The sequence below is a fragment of the Rissa tridactyla genome, chromosome 1 (genome assembly GCF_028500815.1).
Source record: "Rissa tridactyla isolate bRisTri1 chromosome 1, bRisTri1.patW.cur.20221130, whole genome shotgun sequence".
NCBI classification, from domain to species: Eukaryota; Metazoa; Chordata; class Aves; order Charadriiformes; family Laridae; genus Rissa; species Rissa tridactyla.
In genome coordinates this window covers 145,380,585-145,402,063 of record NC_071466.1, presented here as the reverse complement: position 1 = coordinate 145,402,063, position 21,479 = coordinate 145,380,585, and the positions used below count along the sequence as shown (strand labels likewise).

Sequence of the window (21,479 nt, the reverse complement as noted above, 5' to 3'; positions counted from 1 at the left end):
TTCATGAAGCTCTTGTGATGGCTGGGAGCTGGTGTTATACCTCTATCTTTCTAAAAAGGCCATGCCATGATGCACCCTAGCCAGCAGAAGGGAATCTACTTGCATCTACTTCAATGTGAAGTTTACATTTTCCCTGCTCTTTTCCTCTTGCTCTGGCAGATCAGAGACATTTCTTGATGATGTTTAACCCTTAGCCTTAGAAGGGGGCTATGCATTGCATCCAGGAGACATTTAACAAGCAGAGACTTGGAAAAGACAAAGCTACTCACCTCTTCCATTCTGGAGTGACTTCAGAGCCTCTCTTTATGCACAGACCACAGGGCCAGAATCAAAACATACAACTGAGTCTGTGAAAATTAACGCCCTGCCTTTGGTATTCGTCAATGTAAAATATATTCTCTTCACAATGGTTCTCCTTGTGGTAGAAAAAACAGAGCGTATTTGGTGCTGAAAATAAGCCCTGGTTCTCCTGCCACTGGAATGAGACAAGTTAACACAAAATAAACCACGAAGATAACCAACTCAGACCCTTCTGTTGGAACTGGGGGAAAGGGGAAGAGATCACAGAATCATAGAATCATAGGGTTGGAAAGGACCTCTGGAGATGATCTAGTCCAACCCCCCTGCCACAGCAGGGTCACCTAGAGCAGGTTGCACAGGAACGCATCCAGGCAGGTTTTGAATGTCTCCAGAGACAGACACTCCACCACCTCTCTGGGCAGCCTGTTCCAGTGCTCTGCCACCCTCAAAGGAAAGAAGTTCCTCCTCATGTTTAGGTGGAACTTCCTATGCTCAAGTTTGTGCCCATTACCTCTTGTCCTGTCCCCGGGCACCACTGAAAAAAGCCTGTCCCCATCCTCCTGACACCCACCCTTTAAGTATTTATAAGTGTTGATAAGATCCCCCCTCAGCTGTCTTTTTTCCAGACTGAAGACACAAATCCCTCAGCCTTTCTTCATAAGAGAGGTGTTCCAGACCCCTAATCATCTTGGTAGCCCTTTGCTGCACCCTCTCCAGCAGTTCCCGGTCCTTCTTGAACCAGGGAGCCCAGAACTGGACACAGTACTCCAGATGTGGCCTCACCAAGGCAGAGTAGAGGGGGAGGATGACCTCCCTCGACCTGCTGGCCACACTCTGAACCCCAGGATGCCATTGGCCTTCTTGTCCACGAGGGCACATTGCTGGCTCATGGTCATCCTGTTGTCAACCAGGACTCCCAGGTCTCTTTCAGCTGAGCTGCTCTCCAGCAGGTCAGCCCCCAACCTGTCCTGGTGCGTGGGGTTATTCCTCCCCAGGTGCAGCACCCTACACTTGCCCTTGTTGAATTTCATAAGGTTCCTCTCTGCCCAAATCTCCAGCCTGTCCAGGTCCCTCTGTATGGCGGCACAGCCTTCCGGTGTGTCAGCCACCACCCCCAGCTTTGTGTCATCGGCAAACTTGCTGAGGGTGCACTCTATCCCCTCATCCAGGTCATTGATGAATATATTGAAGAGGACTGGACCCAGTACTGACCCCTGGGGAACACCACTTGTCACTGACCTCCAACTGGACTCTGTGCCCCTAATCACCACCCTCTGAGCTCTGTCTTTCAACCAGTTATCTATCCATCCCACTGTCCATTCATCAAGACCACTCTTCCTAAGCTTCCCTATGAGGATGCTGTGGGAGACCGTGTCGAATGCCTTGCTTAAGTCAAGGTAGACCACATCCACCGCCCTTCCCTCATCTATCCACCCAGTCATGCCATCATAGAAGGCTATCAGATTAGTCAGACATGATTTCCCCTTGGTGAATCCATGTTGGGTACTTCTGATAACTTTCTTTTCTTCCACATGCCTTGAGATGACGCCCAGAACGAGCTGTTCCATCACCTTTCCAGGGATGGAGGTGAGGCTGACCGGCCTGTAGTTCCCTGGGTCCTCCTTCTTGCCCTTTCTGAAGACTGGAGTGACATTGGCTTTCCGCCAGTCCTCAGGCACCTCGCCTGTTCTCCAGGACCTTTCAAAGGTGATGGAGAGTGGCCCAGCAATGACTTCCGCCAGCTCCCTCAGCACTCTCGGGTGCATCCCATCGGGGCCCATGGACTTGTGAATATCTAATTGACCTAATTGATCCCTCACTCGATCCTCCTCAACCCAAGGGAAGTCTTCTTTACCCATTACTTCCCCCAATGCCTGGGACTCCTGAGGGCTGGGCCGAGCAGTAAAGACCGAAGCAAATGGAGGACTGGAGAAAGATGTGTGTTGTTACCACACTGTAGAAAAACAGCTTCAGCTTTTCTTATCTTTTCATGACTTTGCAAAGTCTGAGCTGCTCTGAGTTAGTGTTGCTGGAGTCTCACTCTCCCTTCCATGCTTGGCTGTACTGCCGGAGTCCCACTCACCTCCCTGTAGAGACTGGGGCTTGTGTGAGGCTTCCTGGGGGGCAGCAGGGAGCTGAACTGGACAGGTTAAAACCTGAACTGGCTTGTTGTGGGGTCAGGTGACCATCAGCTCAAGAGCAAATGCAGGGCCTTGACAGCGTCCTCTTAAATTACGTGGTTTTAATGTTGTACCACCGGATGTCTCAATGGCACCAAGGTGTCTAGAAGTGAAGTGTTCAGCTTCAACCAGTAGCAAGAGACAGGCTACCTTGCCCAACACCATCCGGGGCACCTGAGACACGCACACGGGACTGCTGGCTGTGACACAGAGCCTGCAAGAGACCCAAGACTTGTGGAGAAGCAGCTGAAGGGCAGGCAGGATCCCTAGGGCACCTAAAATGTCACTAATTGCTTTTGACTAGGAACTGAATCACTCCTACAGAGTGGAGGGAAACAGGACTTCAAAGAGCACCCTCTGGTTGCAGAGTGTAGAGCATTAAGAGGTAAGGACTGAATTCCCCTCTGGAGATGTCTGTGTCTCTTCATTGGCTTTTTACACAGAAAACATCAGGTGAAATGAACCCAATCCCAAATTGAATTTCCATAATGTTTTCTTTCCTTCAAAAGGTTTTTATTTTTCCCTAAAATTCTCAGTGCCTTTGTGACATAGGGCCCTACATCCATTTTTTTTCACTATGACCAGCTAGGCTTTGGTGTTTCAAAAAAAAACCACACAAATTTCAACACCACCTTCCTGGAAATCTGTAAGAAGTCTGCATGCAGAACAAAGGACTCCAGGTTTGTCAATGCTACTTTAGTGATTAAAATTTAAAAGACTTTTCTTCTCCCTTCATAGCTCTTTCTTGTAATCTCACTCTTCCCAGAAATCTAACCACTTCTAAAATGGCATAAGGGACATCACTTATTTGCAAACAGCAACAAGAGGCAATGCTTTGGGAAGGAAACGCATGCACTGAGGGTGTTTGCATTCACAAGAAAACGTGTGGATGTGTATGGGCATATGAAAGTTTGTACTCTTGAAAAATGAAGCAGCCTATAATTGGGTTATGGATCATAACACACTAAAAAACTACAGCACTTTAGGATGATGAGCTGTATGTGAAACACTCACTGTCAACCCTGCCATTTATCAGCTGATTCACATAAATGAGGAAGTGGCTTTGGCATGTAATCAATACCTTAAGTGAGGGAAGCAGAGTGAAGCTTGCTGTAGCAGCGGGGCCCCTTATTAGAAAGAACATAACCTATTCTTATTCTTAAAGATGATCTAAAGGGCAGAGACTGCTTACCCTGACACTGTAAATGATAAAAAGCCAATTTCTGGAATTGAAGTTCAGTGCTGAGGAGGGTGAAAAAGTTCTCGTGTGGTGGAGTTTTACCTAGTGAGGTCAAACGTACATCACTGACTTGCGTCATGACCATGTACTTGCCCAAATCTTTCCCTAAAACTATAGGCTGTAGTCATTGTGCCTGTCTATTTTTAAGCTACTGGTAAGGACACCAGTGATCCGTTGCTTGCTCCTGAGTAAAAGGTGTAGCAGTTGTGTGTAGGCGGCCAGTAGCTACGTCAGCAAATATGTGTCAGGGTACAAATCTCCTGAGATTTATGACCTTTGCCTCTTGTGCTTATTCTCATTTCCTTTGTGCTTTACTACTGGTTTCTTAACTCCTTGGGAAATACATCTCACTTCTTTCTGGCGTCTGAACAGCACCTAGCAGAGTGTATTTCTGGCTTGTACCTGCTAGCCATAGCATCTTAAAAGGCTGTGAACTACCATGGCGGAGTCTGAAAAGTAGGAAATTGCAAACAAAGAATTTTGTGTTTAATTTGCAGTAAGGGGATTTGAGTTAGATAGTAAGGCAAGTTTTCTAACAGTACCACAGTGAAATATAAATAGATTGCCTTGGAAGGCTGGGAATCTATTATCACTGAGAAACGCAGCCAATAGCTTAGCCAGCCCCTTCTTAGGACTCATTGGTAAGCTGGTCCTGCCCAGAAACATGTTGATGAACCGTATGACCTCTTAACATCTTCTTTTGGGCCTGTTTTCTGTGTTGCTGTGGTCTTTCCAAGCTGACTCTAGACTTTAATCCCATACATCCCACTCAGACTAGGGGGAACTTTGTATACAAGTTCCATATTCGCCTTGTAAAACCTGTTGACTGAGCAAACCTTATCTGCAATCCATCAATATATTTTATGTCCGCCATGTCACACTAACATGGTTTTCACTATTATTTTTCAGAATCGGTCCCAACTTCTAGAATCATAGAATAGTTTGGGCTGGAAGGGACCTTTATAGGTCATCTAGTCCAAACCCCTCTAGGATGAGGAGGGACATCTTCGACTTCTCCGGGAAGCTGTGTTTTCATGGTGCAGCTCTGAAGGGAAGAGATCCTCTCTGATGAAAACCAGGTGCGTGGTTACAGAGGCCATTGTTTGCTGGCCCAAAATTTAGCTAACCACTCTGTTGCACATTCAGCACCATAACGTCTGCGGGCCTGATTCCAGTGCTACTGCATAGTTACTAGAGTTGCTTTTCTTCGTTTCTCTAGACTGTATGAGAAGAACTGTGCTAAAAAATAATTGAGGTACAGAACAAGCTGTAGAAAAGCCAGTCTGCTAGGGATCATGTAAACGCCTCATGCAACAGAGGTGACAGAGCCTTTGTTGAGGACTACAGCACGACCAGTGCTACATTCAGGTCCAGGCACTACTGTTCTCAAAAGTGTATTGACGAAAGAGAAGAAACTTGAAGGGATAATTATAAGTAAAAGTAAAAGTTAAGTGTGTTATGTGGGGAGAGTGATGTTTAAAAGTATCCGTAAAGACTAGAAATCCACAAATATTTGAAAGATGTAAACATCACAGAAAGGAATTACTTCTAAAGTTCAGTGAACCATAGGATGGTCCAACTTTTTTTTCAGTAATGGACACGTCGAGGGCAAACACCAGGAAAAAAAGACCAGCTGAAAGATAGTTTTCTCCAGTTTGCAAGCTGGAAAAGAGACCTGACCATCTAATTATAGGCATTTACAAAGTACGTTAGCTGAAGCTGTACAGCTCTTCAGACAGGCAGATACTACTGAAAATATCCCGCAGAACATTGCTTTCTGTAATGACAGAAGCACCAAAGGCCGAGGAGTCATCTGACCTTTTCTTCCACCCCCATGAACTTGGCAAAGAGGATTTCTGTCTTTGTCAAGCAGCTACCTAGCGGGCTACAAACTGTGCTGAGCATTATGCATGCAGTCGTCTCCTCTTGGCTGAGCAGTATGTTTGTCACACAGTCTCACCCATGGAGCTGGGCAAGAAATACACGCTGCTGCTGAGCAGCTGGATGATGACATTTCATTGTAAACAGTGGACGGAATTGGGCAAGTTACACTGAGAGACCGCATGATAACCAGGCAGTCAGGTGTCAGAGAGAGACTGAAAAAGCCTACTCCATGTTCTTGACAGACAAAGCGCCTAGCCTCTGTGAATGTGGTCCATAAAACGTGCAGCCTCTTGGGCTGGTTTTCCTTACCCATGCATACCGCAAGGGATGGGGAGGGGTTGATATATTACACATATTTATATGCAAAACAGAATCATAGGATGGTTTGAGTTGGAAGGATCATCTAGTTCCACCCCCCCTGCCCTGGGCAGGGACACCTCCCACTAGACCAGGTTGCTCAAAGCCCCATCCAGCCTGGCCTTGAACACCTCCAGGGATGGGGCATCCACAACTTCCCTGGGCAACCTGTTCCAGTGTCTCGCCACCCTCATAGTGAAGAATTTCTTCCTAGTATGTAACCTAAATCTCCCCTCTTCCAGTTTAAAACCGTTACCCCTCGTCCTATCACTACACTCCCTGATAAAGAGTCCCTCCTCACCTTTCCTGTAGGCCCCCTTTAGGTACTGGAAGTTTGCTATACTGCATCACTTATGTAAAGGAAAATGCTGTTAAAGGCCGAACAGGAAACCCTGGGCAGTGTTTTCAAAAGAAACCAAGTAACTTAGGAACTCTGCAGCATTAATGTTTGTTAAACTTTGAAAACATTTGTCCTCAATATTTGCCTATGCACACTGAGCATGAGGTACACTTTACCCTTGAATAGCATGTATTTTAATCTCACCATGCAGAGAACAGGAAGCCTACTCAAATGAGAGTTATTTTTTTGTGTTACACTGTTGTAACAACAAACACCATGGTTGTTTGAAACAAAGCTTGGCTTTAGAGGTAGAAGTCCAGTTTAAGGGAGAATAAACAGCTCTACCTGATACATGAGGTCACCAGGACTGACGGGCATTTCAGATGTTCCCAAAGTGGGCGGGAAACCACTTCAGCCGGGTCTATCAGTGCTTCCCTGTCTCAGCCCACAGTGAAGCTCTAAGCAATACACAGTGTAGCACAGCAAAGGCGGGCCGTGAGCCACAGGTGCTCCAACTGCACACCAGGCGAATGGGGGACGGTGGGAATTTCCTGCTGCCGGATCTCCCACATCACTGAATCGTGGTCTCACAGCAAGTTGCAAGTATTTCTTTTTGAAAAGCTGAATAAAACAGCGGAAAACCCACAAGATGATGCAGCTGTTACAAGAGCCTGTGATTCTACCTGTCCTGACGGAATACGAAGGAGAGGACCTGCTATTTTTTTAAATTAGAAACTTTATTGTGAATTTTGTATTACCAGAGTTTGTACTCAAGCAGAGTAACTAACAGCTTAGCTTTTAGGCAGTTACACTTAACTCTTTACAAAGTCCCATGGCATTTGTCATCTGAAGCAACTTGAGGAGGAGGCGGACTATGTCATTGAGACTTTCGGGAGTGCATCAGGCACCTAGTTTATATCTCAGACCCTGTGAACGAAGCACTGCTTCCTGTGCTCCTACTTTTCTCTCCATCTCTCAGTTTAGCTTGCAAGGTCTACAGGCAAAGGTCATTTGCTCCTGCTCAGCGCCTACTCTGCTAGCTGTACAGCAGCACAAACAACTGCCAACCGGAGGAGCCTCCCTGAGTAGAGGTCACTTGTTCCTGTCACAGTATGAAAAAATTAGGGGTGTTATTTTAATGTGTGAGGTTTTCTCTTCAAACCACTCACTTAAAAGTCTTCCCGTACACATAAATTTCTCGAAGGCAAGAGGAAACCTGGACTGGTTTGATGTCAGAAATGTTACCTCCATATTATTATCAGCTTTACTCCTGGAAGAAAGAGTATCTAGTCAAGAACGCCCATCTGCTAATCAAACCAGAACCAAACGCATCAGCTCCATGGTCTTTGGTAATGCTGCTGGATGACAGTGCCAAGTTTTCACTTTTATTTAACAGTTTTCCCACAAAACAGGGAACATCAATGTCAGCTCACTTCCGCATTTTGGGGTTTAATCGCAAAGCACCTGTGAGAGCACTTCTTACTTTTTTTCCAGGAGTGCTGAACTAGCCTGTGGTAGATTGGGAGGTGTCATTTCTCCAAGGGTTTGGAGAAGTCTGATGGGCAGTGCGGTTAGTAGGTACTGCCCAGATGGTAGTATTCCCTCAACAACATTAGTGTATTATTTCCAGTTATTTTGTACAGCATACACCTAAAGATCCACAGTTTTAAAATGCAAACTTGTTTGAGAATTTAATACTAAAAGGAGGACTTGGTTAACAGTCCTAAGGACAAAACTCTTTCTTTTTGCTCACAGAAGCAAATGCAGAGCAGACAGTAACACAGAGACTCTTCAAGACATTATCAGCCCAAGACATAGCAACTTCTGCCTTCCTTTAAAAAGTGGTAAGAGCTATGAAATTTATACAGTTTCTGGATTCTCTGCTCAAACTGTCACAGGAGAAACTAGGAGAGAGCTGCTCCTGCCTGAAAGTTTGCAGTAGGTGCGAAAAGTAAGAAAGAACTGCTAATAGAAGTGAGAAACATCCCAGGTTCATGAACCTGAGTTCAGACACAGCAGTGAGCTATATAATTTTCCTCACTGTTTGAAAAATAAGGGTAGGGTAGTGGGGAGACATCAGGATGCCTTGAAATTCCAGGCAATTTGTTTAACAGCTGCAGGAGAGATGTGAGAGACCAAGCAGAAAGGCTAGAAAGCTGGAGACTGATGGTTAATTTGCACCTCATTGCAGCTTGCTGTCCCTCTCAGCCTGAGAGCTGGGTGGCAGGCAGCACCAGGTGGATCTTGTAAAGCTGATTTTCCAGCAAACGAGCCCGCTGGTAATTTAAGTACCAGAGTCCAGTCGGCTAGACCTCCCGAGAGGAAGAGCTAAAATAGCTGTTGTCCTCCTGTGCTAGCTCTACCAGAGAGGAATAGAAGGTATTTTTGTGTATGCTGTTGTGAGTATAATGTCTTGGACTGTTGGGTTTTTGTTTGTTTGTTTTTGTTTTTTTTTTTTTTAATGGGGAATTACAAGCAAGCGATATTTAAAAACGCATCGTAGTTAAAAAGGCTAATATTCTTTAATGGAGGGTTACTTATATGCTTGAAGGCTCTTGTGTGTTTAGAGAGCATACTTAAATCCAACTGTACTGGTTTTAAGTTTCTCTTTTCAAAGACGTTCTGTATCTCTAATATAGGAGATTGCTTTAACTTCCTGGCATTTATTTTTAAGGAGTAAAACTTTCAAAACAGCCAGAATAATAAAAAGTGGTGTCTTCCCTAAAACTATTTGGAGACTCTTACTATTGGTTTGTTGGGGTTTTTTTTAAGTATTCCTGTGGCTAAAGACATAGGAGGCTGAGGGGAGACCTCATTGCCCTCTACCACTACCTGAAAGGAGGATGTAGAGAGGTGGGGGTTGGCCTCTTCCCCCAGGTGAATAATGACAGCACCAGAGGAAATGGTCTGAAGTTGTGGCAGGGGAGGTTTAGATTAGATATCAGGAAGAATTACTTTACTGAAAGAGTGGTCAGGCACTGGAACAGCCTGCCCAGGGAGATGGTTGAGTCACCGTCCCTAGAGGTATTTAAGAAACGTGTAGATTTGGCACTTCAGGGCATACTCTAGTGGCAGAGACTGTAATGGGGATTTTTTTGTGCGTGTGTATGGTTGGACTCGATGATCCCAAAGGTCCTTTCCAACCATGAAGATTCTGTGATTAAGGTAAATGTTACTACTTACAGAAACAACAACTAGAAAAATAAACCTGGAGATCTTGACTCTGCACATATAAAACCAAGCTGCTGCCACTCAGAAAACTTGTAATAAGCCAAGTTAAGAAAAACATTGAGTATTTACGGCTGTTGTGATCTAGATTAATAAATACTTACATGTGATTTTCCTCTTTGCTTCACAAGATTGTACAAGTAGCAACTCTTGTGTTAAATGCTAGTAAAGAAAGTTGCTATTTTTGAGAAAAGAAATACATTTTTCTACCTAAAAGAAAAGCAGGGAGCTAACTGCTTGGGGAGTAGGAGTTTGCTTCATTTTGTTTCTTGATGCACAGTTTGAGTAAAAAGAAGGAGTTCAGTGAAGTTTATAGCCTTCTGGGGGCAAGTTGGTATTTGTACTATGCAGGGGGAAATCCCTTCATGGTCAAGGAGCCTGGTGTTCTGACCCTGGGGGCAACCACGTTAGTCCCTCTCACATGCACACACCTCCTCATGAGCTCTAGTTATAAAGCTGTTGTTTAATTTTCCTCCCACTCTACCCCTAACAGAAATGTGATCTGTAATGGTACTATTCTGATAGGCTGGCTCCAAGTAAAACCTAATCTTGGAGGATCTGAGGACTGTTGTTGCTGGTCATTTAGGTTATGCAGTTGACATACACTGGGCTCTTGACTGCTTCCCTGCTTCTTACTTCAAAGCAAGTGTTGGTTTTGGGGTGTGTTTTGGGTTTTGTTGTTTCATGTTTTATATAATCTTCTGGAGAGAAGCAATGCAGTGTATTTTCAGAGCTGAGGAGTTGAAAGTGATGGAGTGGTAGAAGGTAGGTGTAAAGCTGCAAAATATCACTTAAAGGTAGCTGAAGCTCCCAAGAATCAAATTTTATCTGGTGCATTATTTTTTTTTTAAATAATATCTCTAAACGTCATACCTAACTCTCAAAAGTATTGCTTGTTTCCCTCTTGTTTCTTTCCAATGACAAATATTCAGCCGAGCTGCTGACAGCTGTCACAGAGCTCTGCTCAAGTCTGATCATGTTCATCGGGTTACGCTGGATGGTGTTTCTCAGTGCTGATGTTCCAGCAGATGCTCTTTTTTTGGGTGAGAAACTGTGAGTGAAGTCCACAGTGGCGCAGTGTCAGATGAAAGCTCCCAACTACTCAGTTCAGAGGAGAAGGTTGCAAATTGCAAGGTGGAGACAAATATCTTGCTTGAAAGGTGGCTTTATGCCTGCAAAATTCACCTTCCGTGCTTTGGTTGCACGCACGTGCTTATCTTTTTGGAAATATATTTTAAAACATTGTTTGGGAGAACAGACAATAAAAATATAACTAGAACTGAAGTGCTGCTGTAGGTTATGTATCTTGGGTAAGTCCCTGTGTGGCAGTGTGACAGCTGTAGTTGTGGCTAATTAGTATAAGAAACAACTGGGTTTTGTGGGTTTTTTGATCTTGTAGGCTCATGGAAATGCTGACACTCTTGTTGCACTTGCTTTTCCAGCCTCCCCGCATCCCCCAAGCCAGTACCTACAAAGAGCAAACCCATAAAGACAGCCTAATGTTTTCCTGAAAGTAAATTCTTAGCTTCTGAAACCTGTTATGAGACAGTATGGAGAAAGCTGCAGGCTTGGAATATTTCATCTGATTTCTGTGGCTGTGGCTTGCAGGGTTTGACTGGGAGGCCATTGAAAGGGATCAGAAACTGGAAACATCTATAGCCGTAGGACATACCTTCAGTAAACAGATGGACGGTTGTTGCTGTTAGACCTGAGCAAAAAGCTATGGAGTCAGGGAAGGAAGTACATGCTGCAGACGGGATCAAAAGTAATAGCCACAAAAGTTGTGTGAGGTTTCTGTTTCTTTTTAATGAACACTTTATATAAAAAAGGAATACACAATTTGGGATGAATTGGTCTAAGTAATGTTGCTTGGTGCTTCCTTTAATCTAAAAAGATAGTCAACTGCTAGGTTGCAGGGAGTTCTTCAGTTCTTATTGTTGTTGTCATTGTCACCCCACCCCCCACCTTGGTTATTATAATTTAGAATAAGCAGTGAGATTTCTGAAAGTATTTCTTTTTCTTCTCCACCTCTTCCAAATCCACTTTTAGTTCCCTGGAGAACTAACCATCGTGACTGAAGGTTTACATCACAGCTGGTATATGCATCAAGCATTTTCAGATCATTTGATACCAAAGCACCAGGTTGTCTGCTGAAAGAAAAATTGGCGCAAAAGCTATGTGTATGTTGATCATCCTGAGTCTTGTATCTTGTCCTTATTCTTTCCAGGTGCTTTGCAAAAGAGGTGAATTGATAATGGCTTCAGAACATGGAGCTAACAAACGGCGTCATAACCCAGTGGACAGTATACGCAGAAAGATCAAATCTAATCAAATGATGGACCAAGTCTCTAATCCTGCTTTGCAGATACCAAAATTTCAGTCCCAGAACTTTGACAGTCCACAGTACAATATAAAAAAAAATCTAGAAGAAATACTGAAGAAAAGAACTTTGAGAAGTCATGGTAGTACAGGTCCACACTTAATCAGTCCCAGGAGTGATGGTGTTTTCTCTTCAGACTTTGAGTTGTTGTCACCTTGTTGCAGGCATATCTCAGAGTCCTGTTCTGCAAATGCTTTGTATACAACCATTAAAAGTGAAGAGAGATCCAGCAACACATGGATGGCAGTATGCCCTCTGGAGAATTGTTCTCCATCCTACTTCAGATCCCGAGAAGCCAATACCCATAACAAACTGTGTGCCTTATCAAGTATTGAATCTAAAGATGTGCCTCGTGAAAAGAAGTATCTTATGTCAAGTCCAAATTTATATTTCTTCACATCTGATAAAAAGTCAGAAAGTGCTGTGATCCAATCTCCTGTGCCAAAGAGATTACCTTTGAGTGAAAAAGGTAAAAATCCTGGGCGGGAAGTGGGGGGAGGAACTCCCAATCCAAAATCCTAGACGTCTGACCATTCAGCCTACATAGACGAATAGCTGACAGTTAGTTATTCACTACTTAAGCTAGAAACAATATGTTTTAGAATCACTCAAATCCAATAAGACTGCAAAAACAGTTGAGTAAAATCTTAGTTTTTCCTTAAAAAATATTGACATGATTGTAAGAAGTGCAGAAGTAATGAGTTTTATATGCTTACTTCAAGCAAAAGAGTAACCAGAGTTGCCTGAAGTGCATGTGTAGAAGTAGATATATAAACCAGTTCCCAATGCAGAGGCTCCAGCTACGAACAGTTCCTGGTGTTAGTTGTCAGTAAAAGCTCTGGTTTTATTGGTGGAGGGGATGCAGCTGGTTGGTTGGTTTTGGTTTTTTTTAATCACCCTAATATTTTTTTTTTAAAAAGCGTTGTTCAAACTACAGTAGGCTCTGTGTGCTCATGCTATTACATACATAATACTGTAGTTAGAACCCGTGGTGCATGAAAGTTACTAGGAGAAAACAAAGATGGATGGCAGCAAACTTTTTCTTCATAGGATGGAAGCAGTCACCGGGGTACAAAGCTGACAATGTGCATGACGTGAGCTTGATCTGTGAAGAAGACCTACTGACAACTGTTTTCTGTGCATGTGACATAGAGCATACAGGTTTGACAGTGACTCTTCATTGCTCCATTTTATTCTTCTCTCAGAAGAAATTTTCAAGGCTGAGATCCTGTTATGATTCCTGAGACGTGCAAATCTGTGATATGACTAGCTCCCTTAGCTAGGTGGCTATATGTGTGGCAGATGCAGAATAAATGTCTGTGCCTCTTTTGCACAGTGCCTGTCTCTTCCCACCTCCTTCCCCTTTCCCCCCCCTCCGCCACCTGATCTCTGCTGAATTTTAGTGTAGAGGAGCAACATGCTTCTAGAAATCAACCTTATTGTAAATGACTGCTTATTTCTTTTAGGCTTTTTCCCGTTAGAAATGAGAACTTTGGGAAACTTCAGAGCTAGAGATAATTCTTCCAAGTTCCACCTCAAAAGTGACTAAAATGGTAGAGAAAGGAGTCACCTAGCAGAGTAAGATAATGACAATCACAGGGTTTGCCCAATTTGATAAGAGACCTGAAAGGAGCAGCATACCAAATGTCGTTTGTTGTTCTTAAACTGAAGTCCACAAAACCAGTGCAGATCCGTAGCATGCCCTTTAACAGCTTTTTATAATGACCTACTGGATTTCAGAGTCTGGCACATGGACATCTGTATCTATTTTAGGAAAAGTAGCAGTTTCCAACATAGTTGACTTTTTGAGACATACAACTAGTCGGGACTTGGAAGATAGTGGTCTTGAAGAGCTGTGCAACATGCTTGACCCAGATCAGAAAGATGTCTCTATTGACCTGGAAACATATCATGCCATCATGAAAGAGTGGATTGAAGACTGTAAGAGAAAATGGTAATTGCTTTTTATCAATGTCTATCTCATAAAAACTTCTGTGAAAACAGGACAGTAGAAAGTTCTCCTGTGGCTTGTGCCTTCCGTACTCTGGAACAAAGATGGTATCGGGACACTGTGACCACAGTGTGGGTTTTGACTGAAACCTTCTAAATGTTATGAAGTTGGTAAGCAAACTAGTGTCATACTGATTTTGTGACTCTTGATGCTTCCTTGTTTCAGGGAGGATGGTGCCACCGAGGAATCAACAGCAAGCATGGAAGACCCGGAACTTAAAGTACATAAAAATGTCTCTGAAGGTGCAGACCATTTTACTCTGTCTTTATTCAAGAAAATACTACTTTCTTACTCTATAACTAAAACCACCTCGTCTTTCAGCAAAGAAGATGCATGTCCAGATGAATGTTACATCAGGAAGCTTGGAGGCCTTTGGGGGTGATGTGTCTAAAGGAGACATGTAAGTTCACTTAAGCAATTCTTTCTCACAACTTCATACTCCTAGCTTTGAATTACTTGAGAGCAATTCCTAGAACTGCTGTTCCAGAAAACTATCTTGGCAGAGTTTCTAATGCTGACCTCAGTCTGCACCAACTCTTGATGTTATCGCCTTCTTCTTCACAGCTTCTGCTGCAGCTTAAAACCACACTAATAATTTTTCCTACTGATATCTTGGTCCTTCTGTGTCCATTTGCCTCCTTAATTCCCTGTGGTCAGAGCTCTGGCATGTGTTTCTTTTCCTTTTTAAACTGGTTTGTTCCTTCCCTCCCCCAAGTCTTAGGTATATAACAATAGAAGACATTATCTCCTGAATATCTGGTCCTTGGTTTTGTTTGTTGGGGGTGTTTTAATTTTTTTTTATAGTCATGACTCTGACTTAGATTTTGTTAATAGCAAAGCACTTATCTCTGAAACTTCTGGTGTTTAACTTTTGCATTTTATGCATGGTCAGAAATCTTAAAATCTGCTTTCTGGTGGTTCCCTATCATTTCTCAGGATCTCAAAAGGGTGATCTTTGTTCAAGTTTCAGTTGAAAGCCTAAATTGGAGATAGTTAGGGGAAAGGAAAGGATCCAGAAATTTTGGAGTTAATCCAAAAGTATTAGTGGTGGCCTTAAGAGCTGATTAGCAAAGGCTTAAGATCTGTCATTTAGACATTCAGATGTGGCACTTGTTTGGTGGCATACCTCAATTGCAGGGCACATTAAAAAAAAAAAGGTGATTAAAAGCGAAACAGTTCCTGGTTTCCATAGAATTACAGAACTGATCTGAAGACGGTCTGATATCTCTGTGCAGAGCAAATGAATACGCGCTGCAGTGTTACAAGTCTCTCCTCTCACCTCTCTAATCAGTGCAGCACAGCCCTGGGATTTTTAGAAAGCCTAAATTAGATCAAATCATCTTTCTCAATCTTTCCTGTTTTTGTTACCGGAGCAGGGAGACTTCTGACTTGATAACCTGTGTTGCGGACCTGCAGTATAAGAACCAGAAGCTTCAGGAAGAGAACACAAAGATGAAGCTCACGTTGGAAGCTGTGGATGAGACCAACAATAAGCTACTGGCAGATAATGAGGATCTGCATCAACAAATAAAAAGGTTGGAAACCCTGATGGCACCAGGCCTACAGTGTAATGGCTGTAGGCAGGCTTATCTTCTTCCCAGTGGTCCAGCCTTGCTTTATGCTTTTAGCCTCACCGATGCTTCATGACAGCAACTTTCTTGACTTAATGTAATATCTGTAAGGTTTAATTATCTTGCTTGACTGTTCTGCTCCGTACCTCCTGGTTATTATAAAATCAGCCATTCATCTTATAGCCTGGCTCTTGCGGCGTGAGGTGCTGCAGGCGCACACAGGCAAAATCTTAGGGTAAAGCAAAATCAAACAAACAAAACAAAAATAAAAAGGCTTAATATTACCAAGAGAACAGCTGGGCACTGGAAGGCTTCCAATCCTAGACCACACGCTTGCTGCCAAGCAGAGGGGAAATGAGCATGTAAGAGCTATTTTGTTAGTCCCTTGAGGGATTAAAGTGAGTTGTCTCACTAGCTTAGTATTGCTGCAGCCTGGGGGCCCATCACGTGTGGCCTATGCCATGAGTATGAGCCTATTGTTACAGTGAGTTCCTAATGTTCAACTGACCCAATTAATTCAAATGTGATATAGTTAAGGCAACTGCCAAACTGTTCCCGCTATCTTGTGGGAGATTAAGGCGAGAGTCCTGCAGTGTAGCTGGCATGGGACGTGTGCCCTTGCGTTGGACCATGTGCTCGGCAGCCTAGAGCTAGCTGGGAAAAGGGCCTTGCCCCATTGGTTAAATAGACAGTGTTTGGGGTATCAGATCAGGATAAGAAAACGATGCAGACCTTATCCTTGAAAACTGAACTGAGATGATTTCCATAAGTGCTGGCAAACTCATCTTTACAAGACTTCATTATGTACTCAGGTAACCTGATATAGTTGACTGTAACAAGCTAGATTGTTTGGTGGATGCAAACAAAAGCATGCTGTCTTGGATGTTACGTTTGCTTGGGGTTTCATCCCATGCTGTGAGAGCGGAAGGGAGTGATAAATAGAGGGTAAGTCCATGAGCCCTTGCTTACTGGACAAAAATGATGGGCTGAAACTTGATTGTCGCTCTTCTGTTAAGTATCTGTGCCAAAGAATAGAAGCCATCTGTGGCAGCTTCTAAAAATACTCTTCTTGGTATTTCAAGCCTAATGACCAACAGTAATTTGCTAAAGTTTCTCTGGATTTACTTTCCCCCCACACAGCATCCGGTATTCCGTGCTGAGAGCCAAATCATTGGAAGAAGAACTAGAAGATGCAAAAAACAACCTGAACCTGTCAGAAGAGAAGAGACAACAGATTCTCTGCCAGAATAAACAGCTAGTAGGTGCTCTTATTTCTTAGCTTCCACTGTACAGCATTTCATACCTTTCTGTAGCAATGGCATGACTTCTCAATGGGTAAAACCCATCAGTATGACCTTCTCTGTAATAGCAGGTGCTGAGGCTTTTTGAGAATGTTTGAAATGTGATTTACTAGTGTTACAAAAACACTGAAGTTCTTGCATGGAAGTTTCTTTAAATTCTTGTCAGTTACAGTGAAGTAAACAATTAAAAGGGCTGGTCTCACATGTAATTATGCTTAAAGACAACAGCCCTCATGCTTCCATCATCGAGCCCTGTCTGTTTTGAAGTTGGTGATGTTCTGCTAGAAATTCACACGGCTTTTCTAGAACCAGCAGGGACAGGAGACTCTGTTCAGATGTCCACACAGAAGAACCTACCAGAAACCTGTCCGTTCTGGACTGACAGCTGGAAGCCAGGCAGCACACCTTGGTGTGTCTCAAAGGGCACAAGCTGCCTACGTGAGAGTGTCTGAATTGCGTACCGTGTGTCTGAATAGCAAAGCCCGTGTGACGACTGTAGGAGGTGTAAAGCAGCCTGGTAACAAGGCTGATGTGGCTGTAGCTTTAGCAGGTGTTGCCAGACACCAGAGCCTAGGCTGTCTGGAGAACGTATGTTTATGTTACTGCCAGGCGTCTTGTTCATACTACAGCAGCATCTCTGTGTCATCTTGTGTGGGCATTGCTGTAAATCAGTGTTCCATAGCTCTGTGTGCGGCTGATGGTGGGTATTTAGAAATCAAAAATCTTCCATGCCAAGCAAGAACACAAGGTATTTTTTTGGTGTTATCCTGCTGCAGTGCATGTATATTTTTTAATTTGAGATTACGTGCATAATTCACCTTGTGAGAAGGAGGTGGGGTGGGAGAGAGGAATATTATTAGAAGTCTTGTATCTGTGCTTATAAGTCCTTTAGTTACTGTTCCCTGTGCAGTGGAGGCACTGAGTGGGATGCCACAGTCTTCAGACATTCTTCGTGTCTGATATGGAAAAAAATGTGTAGTGTGGCATATAGGCTTTCCAGGTTTGTCTTAACTCAAGCATGAGCACAACTCATCTGGCTCACTCTGGCCTTGAATACCTTCTTCCTACAATCTAGTGGTCTGCATCTTACCCTCATTTGAAATGCCTGTGTTAAACCCTTCGGTGAGGGTTCATGAGCTGGAGCAGCCCCAGTACTCTGCTTCTTGCTGTGCTCTCTGAAGCAAAGGAATGCAACACCACAGCTTCATATTGGGCTCTGGATGTGTCTCTGGTCTGTTGCCTTTGGCTTTGTTTGGCTTTGAATGTTGAACTTGACATGCTGAAAAAAACTGTTTTGTTTTTCTCCTTTTTTCTCTTTCTTTTTTTAATAAACCTGATCAGGAAAAAGAGAATCGGTCTCTCATCGTCAAAATTACTTCTCTGCAGGAAGAGGTAAAGTAAATCAAGACTCTGCAAGCACATGTTCTTGTCTAGCTAAAAGCTCACCATTAAGAAGTGAAATGTTTGTTAGACTTTGAAGGCTGACATGCTAATTAGGTTATCAAAATATCTTGCATTTTACAAGGATGACTTATCATAAACCTTTATATCTTGGAAGTTGCACTGTGCTTCAGATTTTCCGCTTGCTGGGTAAGTAAGGATACAAGGTTGGGGAAGTATGGGGGACAGGAACAAACGGCTTTTTTTTCACCCCCCCGCCTCTTTCAAAGCTTTATAGACAAATTCCAAATACTTCTAGTTAACACAGCTATATATATACACTAATTCTATATTGAAACAATATCTAGCTAACACTTTTTTTCTTTTTGTGTTTGCTTCAGTTTCCCTCCTTTAAGATCCAAAGGAGGAGCCCCCTGTATAGAGCTGTAAACCCCACCAAAAAAAAAAATGCAGTGCCTGGGGGCTTCACTCACAGAAGGATCCATTGGCACTGGCCAAGGACCTACAGGAGGCTTGTCGGGAACATACTGCTAATGCAGCTATGTCTCTAGGCTTTCTTTCTTTTTCTTTCCTTCTTTTTTCTTCAGAGGAGACCTATTCATTCTTACTTTGCTTTATTTGTTTCATTAAAGTAAACATTCTATAAACCAGATCTATCAGGTGATTAAAATGTTTTAAAACTTGGTTGCAGCCTGTATTTTAGAATGTTTAGGATGAAATAGAGAAACAGGTTAAATCAGACATAGTAATGAAAAGAAACACCTCACGGATTCAGGAATCTACTATCTGTTATAACCACAGGTTAGTCCTTGTTCTTTGCATGCTTACCATGCTGAAAATCAGGCTTCCCAAAAATCTCGTAAGCCCAAATAGCTATTAAACTGCACCTTTCCAAAAATAATTCTCATGCTGAAGACCTGAAAGCTTTTCTTTAGCTTTCTAGGTCTGGTAGTGCTTATAAATCAAGTCGTGAGGCTTTCTCTTCTAACAGTGCTCTGGAGAAATGGGGAAATAAGTAGCAGAAACAGTTTCAGTGGGGCAAATATAAACAGCGTACGTGCGTACAGGCTGGTAGTGCTTTAGAGTAGGCAGTAGCTTGTGGGTGGAGATGTCACTTTTGCCTTGTTTCTTCAAGGAGAGGCTGTCAATCCATTCAGCTGTGCCTAAATGCTCTGTATCTTGTTCAGGCTACTAGGAATAGCATGGACACTGATGAACTTCAAAAGAAGATTTTGGAGCTGTCTAAAAATGCAGCGGAGCTTCAAGTAAGCATTTCAAGTCTAGGAGGAGCAAAAAGACAGCCTATCGTTTCCTCAGCTCTAGTGAGGGAAATGCCTACCTCTGGAAGGCAGACGGCCCTCAACCTGTCTGTAATTACAGAACTGCAGTGCAACCATAGCTTGGACGGTACGACAGCTTTGACTAAGAAAGCTGTTGTCTGGAGGCTAAAAACTGGGCTAATACGAAAAAATAAAAATCCCCAGTTTCATTCTTTTCTCTAAGTTAAACTTTTAGGAAACTTTTTCACTGCTGTTTGAGCAAATATGTTAGAAAGTCAGGCTTTGGCTGATGTTGCTGAAACTAATTAGCCTGGACAGACAAGAGGAATCAAAAGTGACCAGGCAAGCTGAGAAAGCTCTTGCTTTTAACTGGGTGCAAGATTTGGACTTTGAAACACAACGTGGAAAGTATTCAAAGAAGAATTTGGTTTTTTGGAGCAAGGACTGTTGATACCCTTTTCCCCTTCCAAGTGTAGGAGACAGGAACAGACTTGTGTTATGGTACATACTGATGACTGAAATTATTTTTGATCTTTTCAATCTTTAGATCCAAGCACATACCTATGAGAACACTTTGGTGAATAAAGAGGCAAGCTTGATCCAGGTTAGTTGCTTTTACTTCATTACTGTCTCAGCTGAAAATACCGACTATGGGATGATTTGTAAAAAGGCAAGGCAATAGTCTTCGCTGTAGCACTTTTATCTCTACTGTTCTCACACTACAGAACCTCATCCTATTAATGGCTTCAAAGTAGGCGAGATCTGCTTTAGGACCTGCTTATGAGTCAGCATAATTAAAGGTCTCAAGAGCTTGCTTTTATTTAAAAAAAAAAAAAGAAAAAAAAATCACAACCTATTAAAACAAAACAAACTTGCAAGCTTCAGAAAAACATGTAGAAGCTTCTAAAGGCTACTTCCTTCAACAATTGGTCAAAGGGTGTACCTGTAGAAGATCCTTTCCTTTGCGTCTTTTAATTAAATTGCTTAATTTTTGTGTCACAATTATGATTCAGAGCCCAATGGAAAAATCAAAATTTTCCTTTCTCATTACTGAGGTGTAATCATCTAGGCTTTGCTGAAGAGCGAACACTTCTGAGGTTGTTTTTAAACTAGTATTTTTGTATTAGAACACAAAGTCATAAAACTACATAAGGGTGTCGGCATTCTCTGGATCCATGAATTACGCACACAGCCTTCTAGGCTAATGGAGTTTCTATTTAGCAGAATGTGCTCTAAACTAGCTGATTATACAGTTGACTTTTTTGCTATCTGCAAAAAATGAGTGCAGCTGAATTTAACTAGTGACAAGAGAACCTAATTTCAATGTGATCCAGCTGATGATAATTTTGTTGCTGAGTGGTTTTGAATAGTTTTTTTGGTTTTTAGGTTTTTTGACAGAAGCAGCTTAAGGGCACAAATAAGTTAACTTTTTTGTTTTTCTTTAAAATAGCTTTCACTTTCTTCTCCTTGAATGATTTAAAGCTTTTGTGGTTTATGTAGTATCCTTTTATTTTTAAAAAGGCTTTTTTAGTCTATTGACCAAACAAGAATTTTGAAAGCAGACTGCTAAATTGCATGTTTTTGTAGATAAAGGTGACTGGTTTGTATAACCTTGAAGAAATTGGTGTGGAAAACTGACTTTGCTTGTTAGCATTAGGATCTGTGGGATAAGGGTTTACCTGTAAGCTAAAAAAGCCCTCTTGTGGCTCTCTATCCAAAGGTAAATAGGACAGGATTAATAGTCACTGAAAATTATTAGACAACCTTTCTTTTCCAGGCTTGCAGAAGGTATGTGAAGATAGAAAACACTTTAACTTATTTTCTTTTTTGGCCTTCAGTATCATACATCAATTGTCCCTGCCAAGGCTGGAAATCTGGCTCAGTGACCTCACCTCTGCTTAGCTTTCTATGTATTTCATCTCTTTCAAAACCCTCAATTCTTTTTAAAGAGGAAGAGTAGGAAGAAGTCACAAAAGGGGTGAGAGGACCAGAGCTCCTACCTGAAG

At 42.6% G+C, this 21,479-nt stretch overlaps 1 protein-coding gene across 5 annotated transcripts in view; it reads left to right on the top strand.

Moving 5' to 3' along the window:
• Window positions 1–11,768: 11,768 nt before the first annotated feature.
• The window catches only part of IRAG2 (inositol 1,4,5-triphosphate receptor associated 2), a 39,225-nt gene continuing 29,514 nt past the window's right edge, over window positions 11,769–21,479 (top strand). For all 5 annotated transcript variants that reach the window (XM_054189043.1, XM_054189040.1, XM_054189041.1 and 2 more), the window contains exons 1-10: window positions 11,769–12,378; window positions 12,960–13,070; window positions 13,683–13,863; window positions 14,086–14,162; window positions 14,242–14,320; window positions 15,297–15,455; window positions 16,632–16,749; window positions 18,134–18,184; window positions 19,381–19,458; window positions 20,021–20,077. In XM_054189043.1, coding sequence (XP_054045018.1) covers window positions 11,784–12,378; window positions 12,960–13,070; window positions 13,683–13,863; window positions 14,086–14,162; window positions 14,242–14,320; window positions 15,297–15,455; window positions 16,632–16,749; window positions 18,134–18,184; window positions 19,381–19,458; window positions 20,021–20,077 — 1,506 coding nt within the window. In that variant the 5' untranslated portion in view covers window positions 11,769–11,783. The remainder of the gene's footprint in view (window positions 12,379–12,959; window positions 13,071–13,682; window positions 13,864–14,085; window positions 14,163–14,241; window positions 14,321–15,296; window positions 15,456–16,631; window positions 16,750–18,133; window positions 18,185–19,380; window positions 19,459–20,020; window positions 20,078–21,479) is intronic.